General features: G+C 70.8%; 1 protein-coding gene across 1 annotated transcript in view; it reads left to right on the forward strand.

Annotated features, from left to right (window-relative positions):
• CELSR2 (cadherin EGF LAG seven-pass G-type receptor 2) overlaps window positions 1-15,433 on the forward strand; it is a 34,069-nt gene that overhangs the window by 11,785 nt on the left and 6,851 nt on the right. Inside the window, 24 exon segments of the mRNA XM_075115318.1 lie at window positions 1,861-1,949; window positions 2,463-2,620; window positions 3,059-3,222; window positions 3,671-3,796; window positions 3,874-4,040; window positions 4,232-4,417; window positions 4,535-4,648; window positions 5,294-5,468; window positions 5,714-5,855; window positions 6,686-6,806; window positions 6,912-7,095; window positions 7,228-7,329; window positions 7,731-7,825; window positions 7,907-8,116; window positions 8,486-8,669; window positions 9,735-9,878; window positions 10,361-10,616; window positions 10,818-10,875; window positions 10,877-10,986; window positions 11,592-11,718; window positions 12,341-12,541; window positions 13,148-13,322; window positions 13,888-14,000; window positions 14,078-14,154. Coding sequence (XP_074971419.1) covers window positions 1,861-1,949; window positions 2,463-2,620; window positions 3,059-3,222; window positions 3,671-3,796; window positions 3,874-4,040; window positions 4,232-4,417; window positions 4,535-4,648; window positions 5,294-5,468; window positions 5,714-5,855; window positions 6,686-6,806; window positions 6,912-7,095; window positions 7,228-7,329; window positions 7,731-7,825; window positions 7,907-8,116; window positions 8,486-8,669; window positions 9,735-9,878; window positions 10,361-10,616; window positions 10,818-10,875; window positions 10,877-10,986; window positions 11,592-11,718; window positions 12,341-12,541; window positions 13,148-13,322; window positions 13,888-14,000; window positions 14,078-14,154 — 3,478 coding nt within the window.

The following is a 15,433-nucleotide window of genomic DNA, read 5'->3' on the forward strand; positions in this document are numbered from 1 at the left end:
CACTATATCCCTGGCACTGTGTCCTGGGCATCACATCCCGAGCACTGTATCCTGGGTGTCGCGTCCCTGACACTGCATCCCAGGCACTGCCTGGCACTGCGTCCTGGGCATCCCATCCCTGGTTCTGCATCCCTGGCACTGTCCTGGGCATCATATCCCTGGTACTGTATCCCATGTGTCACAACCCGGGCCCTGCATCCCGGGCCCTGCATCCCTGGCACTGCATCCCTGGCCCTGCATCCCTGGCACTGCATCCCTGGCACTGCATCCCTGGCACTGCATCCCTGGCCCTGCATCCCAGGCCCTGCATCCCTGGCACTGCATCCCTGGCACTGCATCCCTGGCACTGCATCCCAGGCCCTGCATCCCGGGCCCTGCATCCCGGGCCCTGCATCCCTGGCCCTGCATCCCTGGCACTGCATCCCTGGCCCTGCATCCCTGGCACTGCATCCCGGGCCCTGCATCCCTGGCACTGCATCCCGGGCCCTGCATCCCAGGCCCTGCATCCCTGGCCCTGCATCCCTGGCACTGCATCTCGGGCCCTGCATCCCTGGCACTGCATCCCGGGCCCTGCATCCCGGGCCCTGCATCCCTGGCCCTGCATCCCGGGCCCTGCATCCCTGGCCCTGCATCCCTGGCCCTGCATCCCGGGCCCTGCATCCCTGGCCCTGCATCCCGGGCCCTGCATCCCTGGCCCTGCATCCCTGGCCCTGCATCCCGGGCCCTGCATCCCTGGCACTGCATCCCGGGCCCTGCATCCCGGGCCCTGCATCCCTGGCACTGCATCCCGGGCCCTGCATCCCTGGCACTGCATCCCGGGCCCTGCATCCCTGGCCCTGCATCCCTGGCCCTGCATCCCTGGCCCTGCATCCCTGGCACTGCATCCCGGGCCCTGCATCCCTGGCCCTGCATCCCTGGCACTGCATCCCTGGCACTGCATCCCGGGCCCTGCATCCCTGGCACTGCATCCCTGGCCCTGCATCCCGGGCCCTGCATCCCTGGCACTGCATCCCGGGCCCTGCATCCCTGGCACTGCATCCCTGGCCCTGCATCCCGGGCCCTGCATCCCTGGCACTGCATCCCTGGCACTGCATCCCGGGCCCTGCATCCCTGGCCCTGCATCCCGGGCCCTGCATCCCTGGCACTGCATCCCTGGCCCTGCATCCCGGGCCCTGCATCCCTGGCCCTGCATCCCGGGCCCTGCATCCCTGGCACTGCATCCCGGGCCCTGCATCCCTGGCCCTGCATCCCGGGCCCTGCATCCCTGGCACTGCATCCCGGGCCCTGCATCCCTGGCACTGCATCCCGGGCCCTGCATCCCTGGCACTGCATCCCGGGCCCTGCATCCCTGGCACTGCATCCCTGGCCCTGCATCCCTGGCCCTGCATCCCTGGCCCTGCATCCCGGGCCCTGCATCCCTGGCACTGCATCCCGGGCCCTGCATCCTTGGCCCTGCATCCCGGGCATTGCATCCCTGGCACTGCATCCCATGTGTTGCATCCCTGGCACTGCATCCTGGGCCCTGCATCCCTGGCACTGCATCCCTGGCACTGCATCCCGGGCCCTGCATCCCTGGCACTGCATCCCTGGCACTGCATCCCGGGCATTGCATCCCTGGCACTGCATCCCATGTGTTGCATCCCTGGCACTGGATCCCTGGCATCACATCCTGGGTATCACATCCCTGGCACTGTGCGCCATGCGTCGCATCCCGGGCACTGTCTGGCTCTGCATCCCGGGCATCCCATCCCTGCCGCTGCCCCCGTGGCACTGCAGCCCCAGGACCCCCACCACTCCACGCCCCCGCCCCGCGCCCCCCTCCCTGGGCCGTGCCCGCTGCCTGAGCGCTGGTGCCCGCAGGCGAGACCACCACCACAGTGTCACCCTTCGTGCCGGGCGGTGTCAGCGACGGGCAGTGGCACCGCGTCCAGCTCCACTACTACAATAAGGTGGGGGCACCTGGGAGGCGCAGCGGGGGGTGGAATGGGGGAGTGGAGGGGAGTGGGGTGAGGTTTGGGGGGACAGAAGAAGAGGGGATGAGGGGAGCAGGGTGGTGGTCTGGGTCGGTGGAGGGTGGGGCTTTGGGGGGACAGGGACGGAGGGGAACAGGGAGGGAGTTTGGGGGGATGGAGGAAGAGGGGAGGGTGGGGGTCTGGGGATGGAGGGGAACAGGGAGGGAGTTTGGGGGGATGGAGGAAGAGGGGAGGGTGGGGGTCTGGGGATGGAGGGATGGGGGAGTGGGGTGGGGGTTTTGGGGGGACAGAAGAAGAGGGGATGAGGGGAATGGTGGGGGTTTGGGGACATAAGGATGGAGGGTGGGGATTTGGGGGGCTGGGGGAGCAGGGCAGGGGTCTAGGGGCTGGAGGGCAGGAGGACTGGAGGGAAGAGGGATGGCGAAGAGCGGGGTGAAGGCCACAGGGTGGGGGGAAGCTTGGGTCCCGGGGCTCAGGTGGTGCCCCCAGCCGGTGCTGGGGCGGTCGGGGCTGCCCCAGGGCCCCTCGGAGCAGAAGGTGGCCGTGGTGACGGTGGACGACTGTGACACCGGCATGGCCCTGCGGTTCGGCCCTGTCCTGGGCAACTACTCCTGCGCTGCCCAGGGCACCCAGTCCGGCAGCAAGAAGTAAGGGGGGGGTCCCTTGGGGTCCCCATGGGAGAGGAGGTGGGTGGGGGGTCCTTTGGGAGGCCCTTGGGGTCCCCATGGTTGGGGGCTCCCTTGAGGTCCCTTTGGATCCCCATGGGTGGGGGGCTTGGGGGTATGTGTGTTTCCTTGGGGTCCCCATGGGTGGGGGTCCCTTGGGCTCTCTATGGGTGGGGAGGTGGGGGGTTCCCCTTGGGGTCCCCATGGCTGGGAGGTCCCTATGGGTGCAGGGGCGGGGAGGATTACCTTGGGGTCCCCATGGGTTGGGGGATGGTTTGGGGGTCCTTTGGGGTCCCCATGGGTGCAAGAGTTGGGGGGGTCGCTTGGAGTCCCCACGGGTGGGGGTCCCTTAGGGTCCTTGTGGGTGGGAGGACCCTTGGGGTCCCTTGTGGTCCCCATGGGTGACGGCAGGTGCTGCAGGTCACTGGATCTGACGGGGCCGCTGCTGCTGGGCGGCGTGCCCACCCTGCCCGAGAGCTTCCCCATCCGCAGCCGGCAGTTCGTGGGGTGCATGCGGCACCTCCACATCGACCAGCGCCCCATCGACATGGCCGCCTTCATCGCCAACAACGGCACCCTGCCCGGTGGGGGACCGGGGGGGAGGGGGGGTGGGGTGGATGGGGATTTGCTGGGGATGGGGGGCTGTGCCTGCTTGGCATGGCGCGGGGGGTCGGGGGGGACTGTGGGGCTGGATGGGGGTGCAGGGGGTATTGGGGTGCTGTGTCCCCTGGGAACAGGGATGTGAGGTCAGGGGGTGCCAGGGCTGGAGGGCATGTGGGGCTGGGGGCAGTGCCTGGGGGACTCTGTGCCCCCTGGGAATGGGAGCGGGGCATGTGGGGCCAGTGGGGTGCCAGGGTGTGGGGCTGGATGGGGGTGGGGGGGTGCCACCATGCCAGCGCCAGGGGACTTGGGAGCCGGTGCCCTCCGGGCATGGGAGCATGGGGCTGGGGCCTGCCAGGCCGTGGGGCCAGCTGGGGGGCAGGGTGATGGGGTTGGGTGTGAGCCCCACACCCCCTGCCCCCCCCCGCCCAGGCTGCCCCGCCAAGAAGACGCTGTGTGACACCAACACGTGCCACAACGGTGGCACCTGCGTGCACGAGTGGGACAGCTTCAGCTGCCGCTGCCCACTGGGCTTCGGGGGCAAGACCTGCCAGGAAGGTACCCCCGGCACCATAGTGGGCATGGGGGGGTCCGTGGGGGTGTCAGCACCCACCCCACGCCCTGTCTCCCCGCAGAGATGGCGAGTCCCCAGCGGTTCCTGGGCAGCAGCCGGGTGTCCTGGAGCGGGCTGGCGTTGCCCATCACCCTGCCCTGGCACCTGGGGCTGATGTTCCGCACCCGCCACCCCCGCGGGCTGCTGCTGCGGGCGAGCGCCGGCACCCACGTCACCCTCGCCATCCAGGTGTGCCCCATGGGGACGGGGGGCACGGGGGGCGATGGGGGGGATGGCCATGGCGGGGACTGGCACAGGGGTGTTGTCCTGGGGAGGGGGGTATTGGCACAGGGGTGTTGCCCTGGGTGGGGTATCGCCCTGGGGACAGTGCCAGGGGTGTCCCCCCAGGGTGCGGGGGTCACTGACATCCCTCTCGGCAGCTGAGCGAGGGGCAGGCGGAGGCGGGCGTCTGGCAGGGGGGCTCCCGCCTGGCCTGGCTGCGGCTGCCCAACGCCAAGGTCGACGACGGCGACTGGCACCATCTCCAGCTGGAGCTGCGGGGGGCCCCCGGCCGCGCGCCCCCCGCCACCCTCCTCCTCCTTGCCCTCGACTACGGCCGCCACCAGGTAGGGTGGGATCCCGTGGGGATACTGCGGCACGGGGCGGGCACCCCACCCCGCTCACCCTACGGGTGCCACCACGGCACCCATGGGTGTCTGAGCGCCCCTGCGCCGTGCCCGCAGGCGGTGGCTGACGTGGCCGAGGAGCTGCAAGGCCTGCGGCTGCGGACCCTGAGCGTGGGGGGGCTGGCGGGCGACGGTGGCACCGTGGAGCAGGGCTTCCGCGGCTGCCTGCAGGTACGGGGGGGGCACGGGCACGGGGGATACTGGGCATAGGGGTGCTGGCAAAGGGGTGTGGGGACACAGCGTAGGGCGTGGGGACGTGGGCACAGGGATGTGGGCATGAGCGTGGTTAAAGCTATGGGGGCATGGGCGTAAGGCGCGGGGACGTGGGGACATGGGCACAGCGGTGGGGGACACGGGTGCAGGCACAGGGATGTGGGCACAGCGCGTGGTTGGGGACATGGGGACATGGGCACAGGGCATGGGGCCATCGAGTGGGGATGGGGCACAGGGGCATGCCCGCGGGTGTACGGCGTGGGGACATGGGACTTAACAGGCAGGGGACATTGGTTGTACATGGGGACGTGGGTGCGGGCACAAGGCACGGGGATGTGGGGCATTTGGGCACAGGGGATGGCTGCGGGCGTGGGGACACTGGTATGGGGACATGGGGCGTGGGGCGGGTGGCACACTGGGACAGGGACATGACCGTGTGGCCTGGTCACGGGAACAGGGATGCAGGCACAGGGACGCAGGTGTAACCCCTGGGGGGGCCTGTGGGCACGCTGACGTGGGGACAGGGTGGCACGGGGGCTCCCGGGTTCCAGCCGGGGGAAACTGAGGCACGGCGGGGGTGGTGACAATGCGGCGTTGGCGCAGGGCGTGCGCGTGGGCGAGACAGCAGCCAGCGCGGTGGCACTGAGCGTGGCGCAGGCAGCGCGGGTGAACGTGGAGGGGGGCTGCGCCCTGCCGGACCCCTGCGACTCGGGGCCCTGCCCCCCCCACAGCTCCTGCAGCGACGACTGGGGCAGCTTCTCCTGCCGCTGCCACCCAGGTGAGTGCCCGCGGTCACCCACCCTGCCGCCCCGGGGCACTGCCACCCCCACACCGCCACCCCCCCGGGCACTGCCACCTCGTGAGCACTGCCTCCCCCACGCTGCCACCCTCGGCTCTGCTGCCATTGGCATGGCCACCCTCCCTGGGCACTGCCACCCCTGTCACTGTCGCAGGGCACTGCCACCCTCCCGGGTGCCACCCGCTCCCTACAATCTCCCCAACCGTGACTGTCCTTGTGCCCAGGCTACTTCGGTGACGGCTGCGTCAGCGCTTGTGCCCTCAACCCCTGCCAGTCCCCGGCCACCTGCGCCCGCAGGCCCGGCTCGGCGCACGGCTACGCGTGCGAGTGTCCCCAGGGCCACTTCGGTCCCTACTGCGAGCACAGGTCGGTGGCAGCGCGGGACGGGCACACGCGAGCGTGGCGGGTGCCCGTCGTGCTTGTGTGCGCCCGACCCTCGTGCTGGGCAGGGGTGGGCGTGCGTGCAAGGGACAGGGTGGGCACATGGGGGGCACAGTGGGCGTGCAGGGCGCACAGTGGGCGTGCAAGGGACAGGGTGGGCACATGGGGGGCACAGTGGGCGTGCAGGGGGCACAGTGGGCGTGCAAGGGACAGGGTGGGCACATGGGGGGCACAGTGGGCGTGCAGGGCGCACAGTGGGCATGCAAGGGACATGACAGTGGGCACGTGGGGGGCACAGTGGGTGTGCAGGGCGCACAGTGGGCGTGCAAGGGACATGACGGTGGGCACGTGGGGGGCACAGTGGGTGTGCAGGGCGCACAGTGGGCGTGCAAGGGACAGGGTGGGCACGTGGGGGGCACAGTGGGTGTGCAGGGGACACAGTGGGCGTGCAAGGGACAGGGTGGGCACATGGGGGGCACAGTGGGCGTGCAGGGCGCACAGTGGGCGTGCAAGGGACATGACAGTGGGCACGTGGGGGGCACAGTGGGTGTGCAGGGGACACAGTGGGCGTGCAAGGGACATGACGGTGGGCACATGGGGGGCACAGTGGGTGTGCAGGGGGCACAGTGGGCGTGCAAGGGACAGGGTGGGCACATGGGGGGCACAGTGGGCGTGCAAGGGACAGGGTGGGCACATGGGGGGCACAGTGGGCGTGCAGGGGGCACAGTGGCTGTGCAAGGGGGCAGGGCGGGTGGCAGTGCCAGCCGGGGAGGCCGTGCCACGCCGTGCCACACCATGCGGTGCCGCCCGGGCAGGGAGGCGCAGCCGTGCCCCCGGGGGTGGTGGGGCCACCCCACCTGCGGCCCCTGCAGCTGCGACGTCACCAAGGGCTTCGACCCCGACTGCAACAAGACCACGGGCGAGTGTCGCTGTAAAGTGAGTCCCTGTCCCCAACGGGGACAGCCGTCCCCATCGCCCCGTGCCCTCGGTGACCCCAGGGGGTGGTGACACCCCCCAAATTGTGCCACCCACCCCCCCCAGGAGAACCACTACCGCCCGGCGGGCAGCGACTCCTGCCTGCTCTGCGACTGCTACCCCACCGGGTCCCTGTCCCGCCTCTGTGATGCCACCAGCGGGCAATGTCCCTGCAAGGCTGGCGTCATCGGCCGCCACTGCGACCGCTGTGACAACCCCTTCGCCGAGGTGACGGCCGGCGGCTGCGAAGGTGGGTGGCAGCGACCAGGTGCCACTGCTGTCACCCTGCTGTCACCCTGCTGTCACCTTGGTGTCACCCTGGGTGCCAGCGGCCAGGTGCCACTGCTGTCGCCCTGCTGTGACACCCTGCTTTGCCCCACAGTCAACTACGACAGCTGTCCCCGTGCCATCGAGGCCAGCATTTGGTGGCCCCGGACCCGCTTCGGGCTGCCCGCCGCTGCCCCCTGCCCCAAGGGATCCATCGGTAGGTGGGGGGGGGGCTCCGTGGTGGCACTGTGGGGTCAGAGGGGTGATGCCATGGCGGCACCACTGAGTTGGGGACACACACAACACTGTGGTGGCCCTGCTGAGGCAGGGACAGGGGTTGTGACATCGCGGTGGCATGGCTGGGACAGAGCTCGGGGCGGGTGATGCCATGGTGGTGCTGCCAGGATGGGGTGAGGGTGATGATGCCATGGTGGCACTGCTGGGACAGGGCAGGGTGGTGACACCGTGGTGGCACCGCTGGGATGGGGTACGAGGGTGGTGACACCGTGGCGGCACCACTGGGATGGGGCTGGGGTGGCATGAGCCGGCGGTGTCGCCACTGGGATGGGGCAGGGGAGGTGTCACCGCCGTGTCACCGCTGAGCCGCCGTCCCCGCAGGCACAGCGGTCCGGCACTGCGACGAGCACAAGGGCTGGCTGCCCCCCAACCTCTTCAACTGCAGCTCCCTGGCCTTCGCCGCCCTGCGGGGCTGGGTGAGTGCCGGGGGGACGGGACGCGGAGGGGACGAGGGACGGTGCCGCCGCCGCGTCCCCGCTGACGGTGCTGCCCGCCAGGCGGAGCGGCTGGCACGGAACGAGTCGGCGCTGGACCCGGCGCAGTCGCGGCGCGTGGCCTTGCAGCTGCACGACGCCACCCGCCGCACCGCCGCCTACTTCGGCAGCGACCTGCGCCTGGCCTACCGCCTGGCCAGCCGCCTGCTGCAGCACGAGAGCGCCCAGCGCGGCTTCCGCCTGGCCGCCACCCAGGACGTCCACTTCACCGAGGTGGGGCCCGACGCCGGGGTGACGGGCACCCTCGCGCCGGCGGGTGCGAGCGGTGGTGGGGTGTTGGCGTAGGAGCCCGGACGCCGGGGTGACTGGCAGCCTTTTGAGAGGTGCTGGCGTGCCCGATCTGTGTGATGGCAGCCGCGGGCCGGACGCCAGGGCGACGGGCACCCTCGCGGGTGGGCTGGCGCGGGAGCCCAGACGCTCGGAGGATGGGCGGCCTTTCAGAAGAGGTTGCGCGCTGGGGCAGGGCATGGCCGGGAGCAGCCGGCGGTGCCTCCTCCGTAGGCTGAGCTGCGGGGGAGCACGGGCTGGCGCGGGAGGCCAGACACCGGGGTGACGGGCGCCCGCCCCTGCCCGTCCCGGCAGAACCTGCTGCGGGTGGGCAGCGCGCTGCTGGACGCCAGCAACAAGCGGCACTGGGAGCTCATCCAGCAGACGGAGGGGGGCACGGCCTGGCTGCTGAAGCACTTTGAGGACTACGCCAGCGCCCTGGCGCAGAACATGCCCCAGACCTACCTCAGCCCCTTCACCATCGTCACCCCCAACATCGGTGGGTGGGACTCCCGAGACGGGGACACGCGTGTGCCTGGGGGGGGTGCCGGGGGCACGGGGGTGCTGGGGACGCGCCTCTGCCCAGGGGACGTGGGGCTGCTGGTGATACCGTAAGTGTAATGGGGACTTGCAGGTCCCCAAGGACGTGTGTGTGTCTTGGGGACACGTGTGCGCCCAAGGGCATGTGTGCTGGGGACATGGGTGTGCTGGGGGTATGCATGTCCCCAAGGACATGTATGTGCCTGGGGACATGTGTGCCCAGGGGACATGGGCATGAGTGTGTCGGGCACATATGTGCACCTCAGGGACATGTATGTGTCTGAGGACACGTGTGTGACTGGGGACACACATGTAACCAGGCTTGTGGGTGTGCGTGTGCCCAGGGGATGCGTGTGTGCCCAGGGACACACGTGTCACCAAGAACATATGTATGCCTGGGGGACACATGCCCCTGGAGACACGGGTCTGTGTGTGCCCGGGGATATGGGCATGTGTGTGCCTGGGGACACACGTGTGCCTGGTGACATGGACATGTGCAGCCTGGGGACATGAGCGCTGTGCCCCCCGCTATGTGTGCCCAGGGGACACACGTGTGCCGAGGGACACGGCGGGGTGCATGTGAGTGTGTGTGTGTGTGCACATGTGCGCGCTGAGGATGCTGCCACACGCGTGCCCCGGGGACACGTACCCAGGGTCCTGCACTGTCGGTGCCAGGGGCCAGGGGTACTGGGGGCTGTGGGTGCTGGGGGGCTGTGGGTGCTGGGGGCCAGGGGTGCTGGGGGCCGGGGGTGCTGGGGGCCGGGGGTGCTGGGGGGCTGGGGGTGCTGGGGGCCGGGGGTGCTGGGGGCCGGGGGTGCTTGGGGGGCTGTGGGTGCTGGGCACCGTGAGTGCCAGGCAAACGGGTGGCTGGGGGCTGTGGGTGCCAGGGCCATGGGGGGCCGGGGTTCATGGGTGGGGGGGGCGTGGGTGCTGGGGGCCATGGGTGTGGGGGGCCGTGGGTGCAGGGGGCTGTGAGTGCCAGGCACACGGGGTGCCGGGGCCCCCGGGTGACACGCTGCCGCAGTGGTGTCGGTGGTGCGGCTGGACAAGGGCAGCTTCGCGGGCGCCCGACTGCCACGCTACGAGGCACTGCGAGGGGAGAAGCCCCCCGACCTGGAGACCACCGTCATCCTGCCCGACAGCGTCTTCCGGCCCCCCGAGGGCAGGCGTGAGTCTGGGGCGATCATAGGGGGGCGGGCGCAGGCTTGGCGGGGGTGGGGGAGCCCCAGCACATCCGTGGGCTCGCAGCGATGGGGACCCCAGCATGGGACTGGCACAGCTGGGGATCCTGTTGCATCTGTGGGACTGGCAGAGTTGGGGGGGGACCCCTGTTTCGCTGTGGGGCTGGCATAACTGGGGACCCTGGCATGGGGCTGGCAGGGTTGGGGACCCCAGGATGGAGCTGGCAGGGTTGGAGGGACTCTGGTATGGCTGTGGGACTGGCACAGTTGGGGACCCTGTCATGGGGCCCGAAGGAGGTGGGGACCCCAGTGTAGCCATGGAGCCGGCAGAGCTGGGGTCACTGGTGAGGCCGGGGGGCTGGCACAGTAGGGGACCCCAGCGTGGCCATGGTGATGGTGGGGTTGGGGACGCTGGTGTGGCCGTGGGGCTGGCAGAGCATCATGCCAGCCCCCTGCCCACGCACCCCAGACCCCTCCGCCGGGCACGGGCAGCCAACGCAGGGCACAGGTGAACAAGAGGAGGAGGAGGAGGATGAAGATGAAGAGGCTGCAGAGGAGGAGGAAGAGGAGGAAGAGGAGGATGAGGGGCAGGAGGTGACCCTGGTGACCCGGCGCAAGCGCCACCCAGCAGTGGGCGAGGGCCAGGCCATCGCCAGTGTCATCATCTACCGCACCCTGGCCGGGCTCCTGCCCGAGCAGTACGACACCGACAAGCGGAGCCTCAGGTGCCCAAGGGTGGGGGCACAGGGGGCTGGGGAGAGCGCATGGGGGGTGCCCAAGGGTGGGGGCACAGTGGGGCGGGGAGGATGCCCATGGGGTGCCAGGGCAAGGGAGCACATCTGTGGGGCACTGGGGACAGGGGGTGCCGCCAGGAAAGGGCGCCCGCGGGGTGCCTGGGTGGGGACCCTGACCCCGCTGCACCCCAGGGTGCCCAAGCGCCCCGTCATCAACACGCCGGTGGTGAGCATCAGCGTGCACGCGGCGGGGGGCGCGGGCGCCGCGGGCGCTGGCGAAGCCCATCACCCTCCAGTTCCGGCTGCTGGAGACCCAGGAGCGCTCCAAGCCCATCTGCGTCTTCTGGAACCACTCCCTGCTGTGAGCCGGGGGGCACAGGGACCCCCGGGGGGGGACAGGGGGCATGGGACGGGGCGGGGCGGGTGCCCCAGTGGGCACAGAGGGGTGGCACAGGGTGGGTGGGGCGGAGATGGGGCGGCCTTGGCCCTGGGGTCATGGGTGGGTGGTGCGGGGCTGGGGCTGTGGGTGGCATCCCTGGTACTGGTGGGTGGCATGGGGACAGGGCATTGGAGTGGCAGCCCTGTCCCTGGTGTCACGGGTGGGTGGCAGGGACAGGGTGCCAGGTGGTGTCCCCATGTGGAGTGGGTCTACCTGCATGGGGTGGGTGTCCGGGTGGTGGCTGAGAGTGCCAGTGGGTGTCCCCATGCGGGATGGGTGTCCCAGTGGGTGTCCCAGTGGGGTGGGTGTCCCGGTGGGTGTCCCAGTGGGTGTCCCAAGGGGGAGTGGGTGTCCCCAGGGGGGCAGGTGTCCCCAGGTGGGTGTCTCTGGGTGCACCAGGTGTCCCCCGGTGGGGTGGGTGTCCTGGTGGGTGTTCTGGTGGGTGTCCCCAGTGGGGTGGCTGTCCCAGCGGGTGTCCCCGGGTGGGGCGGGTGTCCGGGGTGCAGCAGCTGAGGGTGCGGGCGCAGGGCGGGCAGCACGGGCGGCTGGTCGGCGCGGGGCTGCGAGGTCGTCTTCCGCAACCGGAGCCACGTCAGCTGCCAGTGCCACCACCTGACCAGCTTCGCCGTCCTCATGGACATCTCCCGTCGCGAGGTGGGACATGGGGACACACGGGGACATGGGGGGACCTGGGGGGGACAGAGGGATATGGGAATACAGGGAGACGCAGGGGGACATGGGGGAACACAGGGGGACACAAGGTGACATGGGGGGTCCTGGGCCATGGGGGGTGACCGGGGGGGCAGGGCCCTGCCCTGTGACATGGGGCACACGGGGGAAACGTGGGGACCCAGCTGGGTAGGATGGTGGCCCAGGGACAGGGCTATGGGGTGGCAGGGGCGGGGCTTGTGGAAAGTGGGCGGGGACAAGGGGTGGGCGGGGCTTGGCAAGAAGAGGAGGGGTCTGATGGCGTGGGGTTGGGGTGGCGGGGGTGGGTGCCTATGGGGGTGGAGCTGAGCAAGATGGGTGGGGCTCCAAGGGGCGTGGCTACGTATGGTGGGTGTGGCTCACGGGGCGGGGCTTAGTAAGGTGTGGCATGGTGGGTGGAGCTTCCTAGTGGCAGGCCCAGGCACTGTCTGCCTGTAAGGGGGGGGTGGTGTCCCTTAGGGGCGTGTCCCCCGGGGGTGTGTCCCCAGGGGCGTGTCCCGGGGGCGTGTCCCCAGGGCACCCGGCCGCACGTGGCAGGCACGTGCTGACGGGTGCCGCGGTGCTGCAGAACGGGGAGATCCTGCCGCTGGCGGCGCTGACCTACACCTCGCTGGGCGTGGGGCTGGCGGGGCTGCTGCTGGCCGCGCTGGCGCTGGGGGGGCTGCGGGGGCTGCGCTCCAACCGCCACAGCATCCGCCGCCACGCCGCCACCGCCCTCTTCCTCGCCCAGCTCGTCTTCCTGCTCGGCATCAACCAGGCTGACCTGCCGGTGCGCGGCTGGGGGGGGGGAGGTGGGCAACGGGAGAGGGGGCTCAGGTGGGGCTTGGGGATCGCCCCACACCTCTAAGGGATCCTGGGGCGGGGGGCTACAATGGGTGGGGCTGAGTGGGGTGGGGCTAACCGGTGGGTAGAGCGATGGTGGGCTGGGCCTAAGAGGGTGGGTCTCCCAAAGGAGGGGGGGTCTACCAAAAAGGCCAGGGTCCCAAAGGGGGTGGTGTCCCAAAGGTGGGGCTCTCAAAGGGGTAGGGCCTCTCAAATGGGGCGGGGCTCCCAAAGGGGGTGGGGCTTTCAAAAAGGTTGGGGTCCCAAAAAGGTTGCGGTCTCAAAGAGGGTGGGGCTCCCAAAGCGTGGGGGTCCCAAAGCAGGTGGCTCTCAATGGGGGTGGGACTCTCAAGAGGGTGGGGCCTCTCAGGGTGGTGCTCTCAAAGAGGGTGGGGCTCCCGTGGGACTATTGTGGGGATGGGGCTACAGTGAAGGGTGTGGCTTTTGTGGGTGGAGCTGCAAGGGGGGGCTGCAAGGGCTCCCGTGGGAGGAGTGGGTGTGGCTGCAGGGGGCGGGGCCAGGCAGGGGCGGGGCAGTGACGTGCGGGGCACAGCTGGCGTGCACGGTGGTGGCCATCCTGCTGCAGTTCCTGTACATGAGCGCGGTGGGCTGGGCGCTGCTGGAGGGGCTGCACCTCTACCGGCGCCGCAGCGAGCCCCGGCACGTCGACCGTGGGCCCATGCGCTTCTACCACGTCCTGGGCTGGGGGCTGCCCGCCTTCATCACTGGTGAGGGACTGCCCACCGTGCCGGGCCCCTCCCCTGCCCCAACCCCCGGGCACCAGCTCCCACCAGCCTCAACACCCCCTGGATGGCCACGCCCCTTTCTGGGGTTTGGCCCCGCCCCTTGAAGCACCTCCCCAGTCAGCTTGGTGGGGTCTCATTTCCATGTGTAGCCCCGCCCCATACATATGAGTATAGCCCCGCCCCAAGAGCATAGCCACGCCCTCAGGCAGCGTAGCCATGCCCCCAAAGAGCCCCACCCCAAGACAATAGCCACGCCTCCATCTGGAATAGCCACGCCCCTGAACAGAGCCACGCCCCAACAAAGAGCCCCATCCCAATAGTTTAGCCCCGCCCTCACCCACCACAGCCCCGCCCCCACGTTTCAGACACTCCCCCAGAGCCCTGGCCCCGCCCCCAAGAGCACAGCCACCTCCCCAGCCCTACGCCACCCACGTCATTCAATGCCCCACCCCACCTTAGCCCCTCCCCTCCTGCCTTAGCCCCGCCCCTCGCGATTAGCCCCTCCCCGCGTCTTGGCCCCGCCCCTGAGCCGTGCTTGTGGGGGCAGGGCTGGCGGTGGGGCTGGACCCTGAAGGCTACGGCAACCCCGACTTCTGCTGGCTCTCCATCCACGACAGCCTGGTCTGGAGCCTGGCAGGGCCCATCGCCTGCGCCGTGGCTGTGCGTATGGGGCTGGGGGGCGCCTGCCTCACCCATGGGTGCCCACCCCCCGCCCACTCACCCCTCTGCCCCCACAGGTCAGCATCTTCTTCCTCGTGCTGGCGGCCAGGGCCACCTGCGCCACCCCGCAGGGCTTCGAGAAGAAGGATGCCGCGTGAGTCGCCCGGGCGAGGGGCACCCATGGTGGGAGGGTTGCAGGGACACCCACCGGGAGTCAGGGGGCCGTGGGGTGATAGGGCACCCAGGGGGGCCAGGGGGGCACGGGGTGCTGGGGCACCCATAGGTGCAGGGGCTGTGGGTGCTGGGGCACCCCTGGGTGGCCGGGACACGTAGGGGTCGCAGGGTGCACACGGGTGGCAGGGGCACATGAAGGGTGCGGGGCACCCGTGGGTGGCAGGTGAGGCGATGTCGGTGTGCAGGGGGAGCGCAGAGCCCGTGGGGCGGGCAGGGCTGCAGGCAGGGGCAGGGGCAGGAGCAGGGGCAGGGGCAGGGGCAGGGGCAGGGGTAGGGGCAGGAGCAGGGGCAGGGGTAGGGGCAGGGGCAGGGGTAGGGGCAGGGGCAGGGGCAGGGGCAGGAGCAGGGGCAGGGGCAGGGGTAGGGGCAGGGGCAGGGGTAGGGGCAGGGGCAGGGGTAGGGGCAGGAGCAGGGGCAGGGGTAGGGGCAGGGGTAGGGGCAGGAGCAGGGGCAGGGGTAGGGGCAGGGGCAGGGGTAGGGGCAGGGGCAGGGGTAGGGGCAGGAGCAGGGCAGGGGTAGGGGCAGGGGTAGGGGCAGGAGCAGGGGCAGGGGTAGGGGCAGGGGCAGGGGCAGGGGTAGGGGCAGGGGCGGGGGCAGGGGCAGGGGCAGGGGTAGGGGCAGGGGTAGGGGCAGGGGCAGGGGCAGGGGCAGGGGCAGGGGTAGGGGCAGGAGCAGGGGCAGGGGCAGGGGTAGGGGCAGGGGTAGGGGCAGGGGCAGGGGCAGGGGCAGGGGCAGGGGTAGGGGCAGGAGCAGGGGCAGGGGTAGGGGCAGGGGCAGGGGTAGGGGCAGGGGCAGGGGTAGGGGCAGGAGCAGGGGCAGGGGTAGGGGCAGGGGTAGGGGCAGGAGCAGGGGCAGGGGTAGGGGCAGGGGCAGGGGCAGGGGCAGGGGCAGGGGCAGGGGTAGGGGCAGGGGTAGGGGCAGGAGCAGGGGCAGGGGTAGGGGCAGGGGCAGGGGTAGGGGCAGGAGCAGGGGCAGGGGTAGGGGCAGGGGCAGGGGTAGGGGCAGGAGCAGGGGCAGGGGTAGGGGCAGGAGCAGGGGCAGGGGCAGGGGCAGGGGCAGGGGCAGGGGTAGGGGCAGGGGTAGGGGCAGGAGCAGGGGCAGGGGTAGGGGCAGGGGCAGGGGCAGGAGCAGGGGCAGGGGTAGGGGCAGGAGCAGGGGCAGGGGCAGGGGCAGGGGCAGGGGCAGGGGTAGGGGCAGGG

This window comes from Phalacrocorax aristotelis, chromosome 21 (assembly GCF_949628215.1).
Source record: "Phalacrocorax aristotelis chromosome 21, bGulAri2.1, whole genome shotgun sequence".
In the NCBI taxonomy this organism is placed as follows: domain Eukaryota; kingdom Metazoa; phylum Chordata; class Aves; order Suliformes; family Phalacrocoracidae; genus Phalacrocorax; species Phalacrocorax aristotelis.